Source organism: Metopolophium dirhodum, chromosome 4 (genome assembly GCF_019925205.1).
Source record: "Metopolophium dirhodum isolate CAU chromosome 4, ASM1992520v1, whole genome shotgun sequence".
NCBI lineage: Eukaryota > Metazoa > Arthropoda > Insecta > Hemiptera > Aphididae > Metopolophium > Metopolophium dirhodum.
In genome coordinates, this window is record NC_083563.1 from 24727337 (window position 1) to 24743931 (window position 16595).

Here is a 16595-nt window from a genome sequence, read left to right on the forward strand (position 1 = left end):
CATTATTCATAATTTATCAATTTCAAATATACAGATCCCATGATCAGTTCACCAGTTCAGGGTACGTTGCCGTAAGTAAGAACACAGTTCTATAACTTAGCTAATTATTACAGTCGACTCGACTCTGTTCCGATTGCACATGATGTGATAACAGTTGTTTAAAAATATAAAAACTTTTTATTATTTTTTTATAATATGGATATTATTATAATGAACGTCATGGAACGTTCTTGCTTCGTCTGATGTGATATCGGTGTTAAGCCATTCGAGTGCCAAAAAAAAAGGTAGGTTAGCACAGCACGATGACGCAAAGTTACGAAAAAATTAACACGTTTAACATTGCATTTTCCTTTGACCAAACGTGATGTACAACTGATAGTATAATGTATTTGAGCATTAGGAATTGTGTGTTTCAGTTCATGTCTCGTTCGAAACAGAAAATCGAAAATGTATCCAATGGTTCGTTTAATCATCGGCAGAATTACTAAAAAACTTAATTAACTTTTGTTTCGTATAAATATTATAAGTGATCGGTATATATATACCGGTGTATTATACACAGCATTTGGGAAATGATAATATTTTGTAAATATTTTAAAGAGTTTGAATAGTGAATATTTAACTAATAATATTTTATAAGTATTTTCTTCTCATTATAACAAAATATTGTACTATTTATGATTGCATAAAAATGTTGACTTAATATTTTTATAAAGTTTCCGTAAATTTTTCTTATAAAATATTTTCAAAAATATTAACGTCTTGGTCAAAGAATTTAAATAAAATATTTCATAATTATTTAACCAACTTTTTAAAATATTTTGTCAAATATTATTTTTTTGAAAGTATTTTTACCATAGGTGGGAAATATTTGTTTGCTGTGCAAGATATTATAACTGTTTGTTATTTTAATATTAATATTCGCAAAACGATTCCATTCCCGTCGATAATTGTATGTTACATATTGTGCTTAAATATAGTGCGAATGATTAAAATGTTTGAACTTAGTTACGATCGATCGATTATTCGATTATTATATTGTTATATTATCCAACCTAACCGATGATGGAATTTCATAACAAAGTTTTTAAAAGGCCAAATGACGAATCGGCTTTTTACCTTGAACATTTCTATTATTATATACTAAACCACACGGCTTATTCAGCAATTAGTTTAACTAATGGAAACACTCTGAAAGTTAAAATTATTTCTCGACTAGATATGAGAAAAACAAAAAGGTTTATAAAATCAGTCGTCGCGTATGACGATACTGCGAACGAGCATGATCGTCGATCAAAAATTGTGTTCGAGAATACAGATATAACGTATGTATAGTTGTGTTGGTCTGCACAAAAACTCATCTGTGATCGCTTTAGATATAATATAATATTATGTGCACTGCCCACACACCACGTCAAGTCAAATATGTTTGGAGACAAAATATGTCAACACTGTATTATTATTATTATAAACGAATGCAACTACTGAACGAACGCAAAACAACAGTACGGACTGTCACTGATTGGATAAACCATTAGCGGATAGAAAACCGAGCGATCCTTGAACAGAAACATTATTACCTATCGAATAATGTCTCTTCTGCGATGATTTATGTTTATAGTATCCTCGTTAGCATATTATTTTAATGTCCATCATTGTCCATATTATTATTATGTCGTGTCACTTATATTATGTACCTACCTAGGTACTTATTATTTTTCTGTAGAATATGATAATGCATTATATATTATTATTGTAGAAATCAATAATCGTTAGATTTTTATGGTATTATGTTATTCAAACTGCAGCGTGGCGTAGAATTTCGGTGACACTCGAAGGTCTTTGTACCGCTATTGTATTGTTTTAATTGTATATTATTTTAATAAAAACAAATCAATTTTATTTCACTCAACGATATAATATTATACACGTATGTACATAGCGATGATGATGATGACGAGACTGTTCGCAAATCGTTATAATAAGCTGAAACGTGTCCAAATAGTGACTATCTATACCGCGTACGATATGCAATGGGCGCAATGCAACACCACAGAGCGCAGATACATTGCCAAATTCACGAAAAAACACTGTGCACTCAGCTAGACCAATACTATATAATAGTATACTAAATAACTAAATAATGATAATGTGAAGTTGGTCTCTTCACTCTAGGGCATGCAGACTTCTGCGACGAATCGCGGATAGAATGGTGCCGGTCATCGCCTAGGCGGTGATCATAAATGTATGTGAATGCGGAGGAACATATTATTTTATTTTATTAGGACACAAATATTCCAATAATAGTATTTTAGACATGTCATCTGTAATAATAGCCAATATCGGACGAACGTCGTTTTGTCTCAATCGTGTCAGTTTTTTAATTGGTAATGCATTACCCACAAATCTGTGGAAAACCAGTGGTTCTATATTTTATCGTTTTGCTTGTCCGGTTACACATAAATATAACGGAGACAATGTCACATCAGTTTATCAAAAATCGTAAATATGAATTATATTACACACCGGTCGAGCGGGAACAAAAACACAGCCAAGTCTGCTGCCACGCCTTCGTGTTGTCAACCGCGATTGAAACATTTTTTTTTTTAAATATTTTACCGATCATCACTATGATAATATTATTATGTGAAAAACAAAGAGTTTCAAAATTTTAAAAGTTATTTAGACATTTTGAAAGTTTGTCTTTTGGAGTAGGACCCTTCCTCGGAGGTAGTACGACGAAAACAGTGACGTATGCAAAATTATTTCCTCCGTCGTCTGCAACGCCCATGCCGATATGTACCTATATACTGAGGATGACCGAATATTATTATTTTTTCTTCTTGTAATATAGCAATAATATTATAATATATTGTTATTGCGAGAGAGAGAACGAGTATGAGAGAGAGTGAGAGGGTGCGAATAATAGACGACGGGACAGAAAGATAAGCCGTGTCCGTCGACAAGGGCGTTATTATTAGACCGGCTTTGCCAGTGATTTTTTAGGCGGCACCCGGAGAGTCGTTTATTACGCGCGCCGTCACCCGTCGTCGTAGCCGAGTTGCCAAAAAAACAGCCTCAAGAGACGATGCCAAATCCCGCGGGCGGCGGCGATCTTCGTCCACTGTTTTCTCCGTCGTCTCCGAACGCTAAAGAAATAATAATAATAATAATAATTTTTATCATTATAATATTATCATAATATCTGGATATTGTTCGCTTGAAACACGTATCATGGGTACAGCGCAGAAAATTCGCGTTCCTAATACTGCAGTGGACTGTAAGGCTGTAATGCTGTAGGTTTATAGTAATCAATTATTGCTCATTACGGTGTTTTCTTTTCGGAACTTATTCGCATTGTCCACCGATCGCCGGAAAATCCGACCTAATTGGTGGTGTATTATTATTATAATAGTGGTATACCTATAGTATATAATTATCATTCCGAATCCGAACGGGGTATTGTATAGAATGTAGATACAATACGGTTGCGGTACATGTACGAAAGAACACTGTGCTCGTCCCTATATTATGCGAAAATCACGTACGACTGAAGTTATTGTGTGATTACATTATTATTAATTCAATAGCAAGGAGAGTAATATACAGTAAAAGTAAGTAAGAGTAAAACTACTTGCACTTTGGTAGTACATCTATAATAAAGGTTTTTATAGGACTTGATTTACAAAAAATAAACATCATCGTCCCAACTTGCGAGTGAGACTTTTCGATATTCTGGGACATGCTGTATGTGCCTATCGTCCGGCGGTCGGCCTTGAATCTCTTCTAATTTAAAATCCGTCGTCGCCACCACCATCGCCCATTGCCATTTTATTTTCATTTTCGATGTCTACATTACAACGGACGGACAGACGGTCGTCGGAAACCATGATGAATACAAGCTTATATGAGTTATATATTATGCTTTGAGGATGGTTGGTTATTGGTGACGGTGGTGACATACGGGTTGCTCAGTGACGTCAAAGTGTTTAATCACTTGGGTAAAAAAAAACATATTTTAACTTTTAAGATATTATATTAGCTTACTGTATACACATAATACACATCTACCTCAATATGCTTACATCATGAAAATCAAGAAAACGCGTCTGTGCAATTACGATTACTAGACTATAGTATAATATCTAGTATCTCACACAACTCATTGGAGGTGGTGTCGGTGTTCGTCACCACTGAATGGTAATATATTTTGACCACTTGGATAGTTTTAAATTAAGGACCTAAACAGTGAAACAAAAACAAAATTACTTCTTCCTAAGACAAATTGCACGAATAGTTCAAATATTCCATATATGAGTTTACAAAATAAATAAATGCTGGTACAAAGCCTTGTTTACAAATTTTAAAAGGGGCTTAGAAGGGCCGCATGTAAATTCCACCGATTTTCAGGTATTTGATTTTAGGGTCGGATTTATAATAAGATGTTAAATTAACTACTACATTTTTTGACTATAGGTAGTAAAAATAAATGTTAACTGCACTGGTACTAAATTAATGTAAATTCCATCGTTATTATAAAAAAAACCAAATTCAAATTTTTACGCATAATTATACTGAAATATATATACAGTAAAAAATAAATACATTTCAAACTAACTGCCAAAGTGTCAACTATGATTATTGATTAGATATAGTTTGGAAAATATAGTATTACGCTTTACCTACCTATATGTTCTATCAGAATGGAACGCCAACTTTAAAAATATATTTCGACCATAATACATGATCTACATAATAACAATAACAAAATTCAAACATTTAGGCAATATCAATGATAGTCTATATTTATGACACCGAACGCGATGTGTAAATCATTTTAGCCTTAAATTGAGAAAGAAAATGTGTGTCATTGTAATACAATTTACTAGCCAATGGACATAGCCGCTGAGACCTTATTAATAATTAAAAAAAAATTTAATTATAAGGGTTGAAATGAGTGATCAGTTTGACATTAAAATGATTTATGTAAAACTATACTCTTTTATCGTGTACGAAGTCCGATTAGATTAGATTAAATCCCGATGAACTTTTAGAGAAAAATATTTACCTACCTTTATAACATTTTTAGTGTAACTAAAATAGATTTTAAAATTTAAATATATGATAACAATGCCAACGCTGACATAGCTCATCGGTCTAATTATAAAACTTCTTAGCATACATTTATTATTCATTTTATAATCACGCAAAATGTTTAATGTATAAATAATTTTTAATACTACCATCAAATTAATATTAAGTCAGTTGATAAAAATAGAAGTCTTTCACTATGACACAATTCCAATACTCATATTATTATGTATTGAAAAACAAAACAGAAATTTTTTGGAAAATAAATATTTCGATGAATTGCAGTCGTATTACATATATACCGTATATATAATATATTATTTAGTCAGCTGTTCCATAGTATTAAACATTGAAACATATTGTGTAGGTATATTATGTTATGTTGTATATTATTACTATCGCAGTCGTAATAAACATAAACCAAGTTTAATATTAAAACTTTAAGGTGTACTGTCCATTATCTGTTTTCCTTCCAAAACGACACATTATTACATCCAGGATTTATAAATATTCGATTAGCTCAAAGTGTAAATACTGTGTACCGGTTTTCTTTAAAACGTATAAATAGATCGTTCTCATATACACATTACACATTTACACCTGAATCATAGATTATTTTTGAAAAGCACATATTATTATATTAATCAATGACAAATAAACGCAACTGAGTGGTAATAAAAGCTAATATAATGCATTATATACGATATACCTAATCCTGTAATAAGGATACTAATAATACGATTTAAATATATTAAATTAATCTAATTATAATTACTAGGTCTATGAAATACGTACTAACGAAAATTAACGAATATATTACTTTACATTATAGACTATGATATAAAGTTATAATAAATAGAAATATTTGATACACGTCATTCTTACCCAGACAGCAATTAATGTTTGACTAAAAATATTATCATTACAAAATGCTATCTGGGTATGTATTTGTGAGCTAATTTCACATATGTCAGATATGGGCAATCCGCCCTTTGGTTGATATAGCACTTGCCACTTGGTATGTTTTCGAATGTGACTCAAACTATACTAGGTCAGGGGTCGGCAACCTTTTGAGACGAAAGAGCCAAAAGTTACAAATTACAAAATTTCCCAGTTTTTAAAGAGCCGCTAAAAATGTTCGTTTCAATATTATAGTATTTGCTTATATTATATATATTAGATTTCTGATTTAAACTAAACGACTTTAAAGGTTAAGCACGAAATAATATCCATTCCTATAAAAACATACAAATATTTTTCGCACAGAACATGTTTGATATTTTTTATATAATGAAATAGTTAATTTTTGAGTATGGAACTGAAGAGCCGCGAGCTTTTATCGAAAGAGCCGCATGTAGCCCGCTATCTGCAGGTTTCCAACCCCTGTACTATGTATTTAAATTTTCCTGTTATCTTTAAGAACTATTTAAAATTTTCTTAAAATCAGTCGAATATTTTTTGAGTCCCTACATAAGTTACAAGTATACATTAATTTTTATACATAAAGGTTATAATATTATTATAAAAGTATCGTTTATTATTTTAAGATGTAACCATAACATCTTTCCACTCTATAAAAAAAAAATATATATTATTTTTGTGGGCCAAAACGAAATTCACGTGTGAGCTAACATAATACCCTATGGCCTATGACAAGCTATTGGAATTGAAAAATGATGCTATATGAATACTCTCAGGATTTCAAGATATGTGTGTGCACAATTTGGTGCCAATTGGTTCAGTATATTTTCGAAATATAAAAGTCCCATAAACGTAGGTATAATTATAATTTATATAATATATATTTATATATTATCCTCCTGAGGTCCATCACGGCGTATTTAAATTTTGTAGTACCACAAGCCCAATGTCTATTTCAATGGACATTATAAAACACATGTTTACCTTTCCAAATTATCACTAGTTTAAAGTTATATTGATGGAAGTATAGTATAAACATCAAAAATTGGCGGGCTTTTGTGGGGATAAGAAAAAATGTCCACTGTAGTGGGCAATGGGTTTGTAAAAATACAAAAATAAAATTAAGCTTGGGCGCTAAAGCAACAATAATAATTGTCCATTATAATGGCCATTGGGCCTCAGGAGGTTAAAATATATTATGTAGATATATATATATATATATAACTATAACGTAATTAGGGGTGTCCTAAAGCTCTATGGCGACTCGGCCATATTTGTTCAGTATATGATGTTAAATAGTGATTATAACTATTTAACTATAATAATTGTCCATGTAGAAAAAACAATATTTCACTATGAATGCATAAAAAACAACCATACGCTCGAATAAAAATCCATATAAAATATAAATAAAACGTTCACATATCATATAATGCGAATTTTTCATACCGGAATGCAATAATGTGTCGTTGTGGGAGTAAAACGAAAAATAACACACGTCTAAATATAAACGGGTTTACTGAGTAAAATATACGGAGGCAACCATATAGTAACGTCCTAATTTCACGCGGTGAAAAATTTACTTTTGTCTTAACATTATTTTTTATAGGTAGAGATATTTTATTAAAATATATTCCTCGGATCTTTTTTAATTCAATCGTTTTTATTTTCGATTGTTTAAATGATATTCACTTGTTGCGTCTTTTTACAAAATGTATTTATTCTGATATGCAAATTTTTTTATTTATACGCAATCAAATAATAGATAAAGCTAAAAAGTAAAAAATGATTTAAGGACTAAGGACTAATTTAACTTTATTTTATGAATAAGTGATTAAGTGAATATCGAATTTCTATAATATTCTAATGTTTCACATACTTGGAATAAGTATATTTATTTTAGTTGATTAATTGATGATAAAGATAATGTAATCTATTCTGTTTATGTTTACTGTTAGTTACTTTTAGAAAGTTTATTAAAATAAATTAAATTCACACTTCCCAAAAATTGACTATTTAGTGAAAAATTGAGCAAATATAAATATCGAAAAATATGTTATTATGTGAATTAGCGTGAGATACACATCGTATATCTTTTCATAACAGCATATCTTCAATTTAGTATGATATAGAATAAATAATTGATTAAAAGTTGTAAGATTAGTGTTTTTATCGGAATAAAAATAATATATTATGTTTAGATGGTAATGGATAATGGTTGTTTTCTTGGAATAAACTATGAACGTATTTACATTTACATATTACATATTATATTATCTAGAATAAATATTATGAGCAATACGTAAACTTTAAAAGTACATACCCATTAGCATACAAAGCGAGATCAGAGATTCTAAGACGCACGCTGATACAATTGTAGGTATACAAGATACACTGATTTATTAGAACTAAAAACTAATACATTTTACCATCCAGAAACTTAATAAACAAAATTATTTTCTTTACAAAATGTTGCATTTCGGTTTTGAAAATGAAATGAGTCTACCACATTTAAACAATTTTAAAAACGACATTGCATATGATTTTATTTATGTATTTATTTGTCATTTCTATTTTCATCAAAATATCGATGTTCTATTTATCGAAAAAAACCTATATATTATGCAAATGTTTACGATAATTTACGTAAATTGCAAAAGTTAAAAGTCAGTTCGATTTATAATACAAATATATAGGGCAAATAGACAATAAACATTATATATTTAGGTTTTATAATTATTAGGTAGTTCTCAATTTGTCATGAATTTGAGTGAAAAACAAAAATACCTAATAATAATATCATATGTATAAATATTGTTTTCAAAGTTGTTAAATACGATAAACAACTAATAAAAACAAGTGAAATTTATGATGGTATAAATATAAATCACGAGTGGACTACTACATCCTTTTACTGTACATCATCCAGCCAAAGTAGGTACGCAATAAACACCAAGTATATAATTAAAACATGATAATATAATATAATTTCTACATAATATGTAAGACTCGAGAAAAACAATTGCGTAATTTATTTTATTGTTCGCAGCGTCTTATAAAAACCGATTTAAAAAATTTACGTCAACAAGTTGCTACTTGCATTCACGTTTTAATCGTAATTGCAAGTGACTGGACGAAAACTTATGCTAATAATAAATTTAATAAAACTGTGTTTATGCGTCTGACCAACGCGGTTGCGCTAATATAATATCTAACCAGTTACCACTTACCACATTAATAGCATTTATTCGGTAGCTGTGCAACCCCGCAATGCGTGTCATATGTGTATTTAAGTATTTAAAATAATAATATTACAGTGTTTACATACTCTTGTTTGGCGACATTTCGCTTTCGATTAATCACTTTAACAAACTAAACGTTAGGTACATTCGTTTTGAAATTATCACACCGAACACGTGCGGCTTAAAGTATACAGCTCATTTGTATACAACCACACTCATTCGCTAGTAAATATAGCAAACATGTTATTGCAAGTAAACGTGCTTTTAATAAATAAAGAAAAAAAAACAAAGTTTTCCATTTAACCGGACCATGAATATTACTTACTGCTGGCAAGCGTATAAGGCATAGAGGCACACGAGAGCGTACAGATAGGAGAAAGAAGAAACCATAACCAATTAAAAAAGTTTATTGAAACTTTTTATTGTTACAAAACAATAATATTACTATTATTAATATTATTATTATTTCCACGATGAAATTGAAAACATACCGCTATTCGTTACAATTGCAAAAAAAAAACTAAACATTTATATAATATATATATATCAAAGTTAATGATATTAAATAGGTTTGACATGTTTTGTAGTTAGACAACACTATACATTCTAAAGTCTAAACAATATTGTACTTTCTTAAAACTGAATCGTTTAATAAGTCTTAACATTCTACAAACAATAAATTGCGTAAATAATGTTAAAAACTATATAATATATTAAATTATTATTAATATTATTATTATTATTATTATAGAATAAAATAAGAATCTCGAAAACTCCACCGCGCCAACCGGAAGTAATTTTTGGTATTCGAAGAGAAAGAAGTACAAGCCCATACATGAATTTAGTGTTGAATGAACGTGCGAGACTCACCTGACACTCGGAGGTCGGCCGACGTGCTGCTGGACCCCAGGTAATTGGATACGGTGCACGAGTACGATCCGGCATTGACTGAAACGGTACAATATTATTATTGTTTAAAAACAAACATTAAAACTGTGAAACTTTTTTTAACGACAGGTCTGGTACACCGTGATAACGTGACCAGACGATGTGTCGGCTATAACATTTAATGAACTATTAAAGTCCCCGCCATTGAATAAAATTTTCAAAAGATTTTGGACCTAGATAATATGACCGTGCTTGACTCTACAGGTCAGTCGGGACGGGGAGGGAGGCACTCACATTGGTACGTCCTGGGTATCGTCAGTCTGCACACGCCGTTCCTGTACTGCGCCTGGTAGCACTCCGAGTTCTCCAGCACTTGTCCGTTACACGACCACACGATTTCACTGACGGGTTCGCCTTGCACTATGCACTCGAATCTGGCAGTCTTGCCGCTAACTACAGCTATGTCTTTTAACGGCTGCAACAATACAAACCAATCACATTGTGTTACGTCATGGTCTCAGAAATAATGTAAGGTATTGTGTTTTTTCGTTTGAAGAGCAAAATCATGAAAATTCGATATTTTATTTACGTCTCATGGCGTGATATTTTTCCCACTCAAAATTCAACCCTCACATGTGGAACTATCAAATAACTTTTCATTAATTGTATTATTATATAATATACATTTCAATACCTATATTGTTAATTGATTGTTAATATTTATCGTAGAAATTCAGATCAATTTATATTTTATTAATTACAACATGACCAAATTGTTTTAAAACTGTTATATTTGTAATATTGTTTACGTACACTTCAATAGTTCAATAATCTCGGTGCAATAATTTTAATAGTTGATTTTATATAGGTAGTATTTATGGAAAACTTCACCCTATATATGTTGCACCGTGGAAAACTCAGAGGTAACATGAAATTTGATTTATAACCACTTAGAACTGGTTAAGGTTTAGCACACTTCGTGCGATTTATTATTCCGTATTTGCTTTTATCAAATGTATAATGATTATAACGTTGTGCTTACGGTTACGAAGAAAGGTGAACTGTGCGATGGATCCGAGTGTTCGGCGGCGTTCAGTTCTTTTTGGTAAACGGGGCTAATAACGGTTCCATCTGAAACTATAAGCAAGTAAGGGATATTATTGGTAGTGAACAGGGGTAGTATTCGTGGTCACGGGTGCAAGAGTGACGTGAAAGATTTCCGTGCAATGATAATAAATTGATTAGTACAAGCAGAAGGTTAAAAAAAAATAAACAAAAACAACACGAAGTAACAGAATAGTATACTACTTGCACGTGACTTACAAACGAAGATAAGATTTTACCAAAACAGTCGAAAGCGGTAGAGCACAATTGCAGCCGGCCGCTGCACAAACAATAAGCGGTTGTTTTCTGCGTGTAGTCGAATCAATATTATAATGTTACAAGCTACCGTACAGAAATAATCAAGAATATTATATTCAACCAAACGCGACGCAGTGTCAGTTATATAGTGATAATAATAATAATAACTATTACTACACTAAATACAATAATAAATTATTAACACCATACAGTATTATAGTAATATATAGAGTTCAGCCGATAACATAGTAATAATATAATCTATAAAATATGCACTCCAAGAAGAATCTATATTATATTAAAGTATATTATTGCAGTATTATAATAATGTATTATAGTATAGTACGCGTATATATACGGTTAATGAACAGTTTCAAGTTTGTGAAATCAAGAGTACCCAGCAGAATATTAAGTCCTTCACCTGTTGTTGTCTTAAAATGTTCTCGGCGCGTGTTAAAATTAGACATCTCGGATGTCTGTGTCCGAACGGTTTTGGAAAACTCGTGTATCACTGGTATGCTGACGCTATCCGTCGGGTTAGCCGTTTTACCGTTTCTCGTGTTCACGGGATACACTACACCGAACTCATATCCGAAATCGTGTTTGAAATACGGAATTCCGGTTTGGGACAAATCGATTTGGTTAGTACCTAGTCGTATAATAATATTAGACACTAATTATAATTTTTGTCGTAAAATATTTAAAAATTATAATAAATATAATACATAATAATATTATTATTATTATTATTATATGCGCAATCAAAGCTGATTTATTATTCATCGTCCACCGATCAGTGTAATGCCAAAGCGTATAAATAATGACAATAATAACAATAACAATCATCTGATCGATTCTGATACCTTGCCCGAGCTGAGACGAGACCGTCTGTTGCACCGAATTCGATTCGGCCGGACACAGTGACTTTTGTTCGAACCTCTTCCTCATCTCGTCTACCCTTTGTAGCCGCTTCGCCTCGGCATTTCGCTCCAGCGTCCCGTGACCGCGGTCGTCGGACGACAAGAAATGTGTGGTCCTCTGCACGCTTTCATCGCGTTCGGACTCGACGAAGCTCACCGACCTATGCACGTCCGGCGATGGCGCGAAACCCATTTCGGGCGGCGACCCTGGTTTCAGTTCGAAAGCCACCACCGGCGGCACCGCCGATCGCTGCATTGGCTGCAAGAGTCGCGACCCCTCGGGCTTTTTTACGGGAGTCTTGAAACCAGGCCTGACCGGCTTGTACACCGGTTCCTCCGATTCCGAGTCGTACGGGCGCCATATTGGTTGTATCCTGCACTCGTAGTCGCTCTCGTAATCGCTCTCTCGGAATTCGCCCCTGACGAACTTCGCGGGGCTCCGGACTTGAGCCCGACTGTGTTGATTGTACTGGTTTGCCCACTGCATCGGATGTGCCCGGTGCGGTTGACGGCGTTCGTTTTCCAAAAACTCAGCCTGCAAAATAACTAACACTCATTAACGACATCGAATTAATTTTGCGATTGGTATAAAAAAAAGCGTCCCGATACACAGTGAATAAGTTTTTTCAGTGCTAAATGTTTTATTATTATTATTATTATTATTATTAAACCAAAGGCATTTCATTGTGTTATCACAGTGTGCAAACAAAATGTGAAAAAAATTTGAGAAACCTGCTCAAACAACCAATACAAACACACATATTAAATACTACGTAGAAAATGCAAAAATGTCGTAGATTTTTTTTATTCTTTAAATTATGTAGGATTAAACACAAACACTGTTAGTTCAATCGATCATTCAAACACGCATCGAACCTTCTTTATCGAAGCGCTTTGAAACCCCGAATTCCTTTTGGAGTTAAACGTTTGGTTATTAACTACCGTTTCGCTCTGAAATCCCCTTGGCTCGTCCGTGTCAGCCGCGTAACCACTTTCCTTAATCGGACTTTGCATGATTATCGAAGTACTTTTAATTTCTTGTAATTGAGTTTTTGAAGAATACATTTTCGTTTCAAAACTGTTAAAACTCTCTGAAACTTTTTGCTCTACGTTGTATTTTGACAATTCCGCTTCACTTTCAAAATCGCTATCACTTGCTCGGGACTTAATTCTACTGTAAGGTCTTACGTTTGAAGCAGCATTAGAAACCGTAGACGACGAACCAGTCTGCTCGAACATTTTTTGCATGGTTTTTATAGAATTTGATTTATTAGTATTTTTTGAAAGGTCCACAAACTTTGTCGGTAATTTTGAACGTTCAGAAAATGAATCATATACTTTTTGAACGCCGTCGTCCACTACTCGACCGCCTTCTTCGTTATGTTCGGAGGCTACTAACACACCGTCCTTTTCTAAGCTTTTTGAAAAACTTGAATGCGCTTCAAACGATGAGTACGTTTTGTTTTGAGGCGGTCCTCTAAAAGCTACCGGTGATTGAGACATCCATTGCTTTTCCTTGGCAGTTTCTACGCTGTGTGACCGTGTAAAATTAGAAATTATTTTGTCGTTGTTCGGTGGTTCCACATGTTTTATTGGACCTATTGAACGTTCTGGTAAAAATTGATATGTGTTTTGCATATTTCTATCAAACGATTGATTATTTTGCAATTGATGTTCAGATTTTACATTGAAACTGCTTCTTTCTACATTTTCAGAAATATTTGATTTCACGTCAAACATTGAACTTTTTTTAATTTGTGACGATTCTTCAGAAAAATATTGTGTTTGGACTTTGTTGCCGAAGAACGCATCTTTAGACTTTATTTCATTAAACAAATGTGCTGATGCTGGTCGTTTAATTTCATTTCGTGGTGGTTCGACGTGTTTCGTCGGACGAATTGATATTTCTGAAAACGATTCTGAAACTTTTTTAACACCATCGTCTATTTTTAGACTACCTTGTTTCTCTTCTCTGCTTTCATTTTTTACCAGCTCGCCATTTTTTTCAATGGTCTCTGAAACAAATGATTGGCTTTCCGTCGAAGAATATGTTTTCATATGAACCGGTGAATACGACACTGGAGTTTTTTGAACATGTGGAGAATGCGCTTTTGTCCATAGCTTTTCCATAGAAATAGCTTCGGCAGAAGGTCTCGGAGATCCTGGTCTCACTTCTATGTCGGCTTGGGGTCTCAAAAGCGGAACATGAGGTTCACTGTGTGGTAGTGGCGTATAGGATGTAGGTAAATGTGTGTGTGCTATTGTGTCTTCGGATAACCCGGATTTAATAACTTCTTTTTTTACACAACTTTCCTCAACAACTTCTTGTTTTATCTCAGAGGTTACGTCAGGAAATATTCTAACAGCACCGGACGGAATTTGTTCGGGTGATAATAATTTTTGATTTGTTGATAGTCTTCTCAACCGTTCGGTCATTTGATCTTTTTTTACAGATTGCGCTCTTGGCATATAATCAAAAGTGGGCGGTGGACCTGGTTCTAAAATGACTTCCGTGTCGTTTGACTGTTTAAATGAGCTACTTGATACGTTTTCTTCAATACTATACGTCTTATTATAAACATCGGATGCAAAATTACTTGAATTATTATTAAATTTATCTATGGGACTTTCTCTTTTATAAATTCCTGCTGATGACGGAATAGTTGAATTACTAGATTTTTCAACTTTATTATCTTCAATGACATTTTTAAAGAACTGGAGCGCACTTTTTTTCGTTATCGATGCATTTTCGATATTTTCGTTTTGAACAGATATCTGTTTTTCAGTAGTTTCATAGTTAGCGTTTGCATTATTCGAATTTAAATCAAAATCATTTGCTTCAGAGCGGTTAACAGTCATAATTACATCCTTACTGCTGTTCATGGATTCTTGAACGAAGACAGATTTAGAAAAATGTGAGTTCTCTTCTGTTTTGCTAGTAATATTCAATTGTTTCGATTGATTCGTCGGTACAATACTTTTGTAATAATCCTATATGTTCAGAAAATAAATATCTTTAAAAAAATCTAAATTTTTAATGTAAAACTTACATTAATATTATATTTATATTATTTTTATTGAAAACAATATTATAGCATAGGCACCTATATCAAAAAAATTATTTGTATATTATCGTTGCATAAATATTTATTGTTTAATGTTTATAATAAATCATGCAATGACTAACAAAACTGATAGATTTTAGATACTTATTAAAAAGGATCGAGAACTACAATATTTAAAAAAAAAACTAAAATGTTGCATTTTTATTTTCAAATCTAATAATATTATAGCCATTTATATTTAGGTACTAATAAAACATTGATTAATATTATTTAAATATCTCCTAAATTATTTTTGTGTTATAATTGATAATATAATTATAAATTACTGATACTCAAGATTTTACGTACAATATCGAGTATGCAAAATAAGACACCAAACCTAAATATCAAAATTATTATTTATGTTGAAATTAAAATATTTTAAAAGTCGAAACAAATAGAGATACATTTAAATATTTTTAAAACGTATTATGATTCAAAATGAATATATATTTTTTCAATTATATTTGAATAATTGAAGAAAAACATTACCAGGTATAATATGCAATGAAAAATGTCGTACATTCATTTTATTTTTATGAACTGAATTTAACCGAATTATACAACTATGTACGTAGGATGTCCCATAAAGATTGACTAATTTAAACTACGAGCTAATGCGGATTACATAACAGTACAGTATATTAATTAGAACGCCATTGTGGGATACTCTGTACGACCGTATGTAAATAATAATCTATATGATTAATTTAAGGGGCGAATGTTCTAGGAGTTTGCATATAATATTTCTGTACTGTCATAAATCTACAAACACACAGATAAAAAGTTTATTAAGTATCATCCACAAATTGGTGTTTTATCGTGATCTGATTTGTAAAAAATAAAAAATAATTAACTTTCAAAATATGAAAAATACGTGTATATAGACATAATAGGTTATAACGTTTTCGACATTTTGTTTATGAAAAATTAGTAATGTTTTTGCTGGAATTAATTGCATATTATGTAGATATACGAAGTAACAAACCAAAAAAAAAATTATAATCATAAATCGAATGAATTAAGTACATTTACGGTTCTGAATTATAATATATAAATATAATAAT

At 31.8% G+C, this 16595-nt stretch overlaps 1 protein-coding gene across 7 annotated transcripts in view; it reads right to left on the minus strand.

The window, feature by feature from the left end:
- Positions 1-9645: 9645 nt before the first annotated feature.
- The window catches only part of LOC132943113 (titin), a 54948-nt gene continuing 47998 nt past the window's right edge, over positions 9646-16595 (minus strand). For 2 of the 7 annotated variants that reach the window (XM_061011932.1, XM_061011934.1), the window contains 6 exons: positions 13301-15415; positions 12368-12959; positions 11926-12153; positions 11185-11279; positions 10437-10617; positions 9646-10202 (listed from right to left, as the gene is read on the minus strand). In XM_061011932.1, the coding sequence (XP_060867915.1) occupies positions 10096-10202; positions 10437-10617; positions 11185-11279; positions 11926-12153; positions 12368-12959; positions 13301-15415 (3318 nt within the window). In that variant the 3' untranslated portion in view covers positions 9646-10095. Of the gene's footprint in view, positions 10203-10436; positions 10618-11184; positions 11280-11925; positions 12154-12367; positions 12960-13300; positions 15416-16595 lie in introns of those variants that run through there. The other 5 variants (XM_061011933.1, XM_061011937.1, XM_061011936.1 and 2 more) reach the window with 5 other exon arrangements.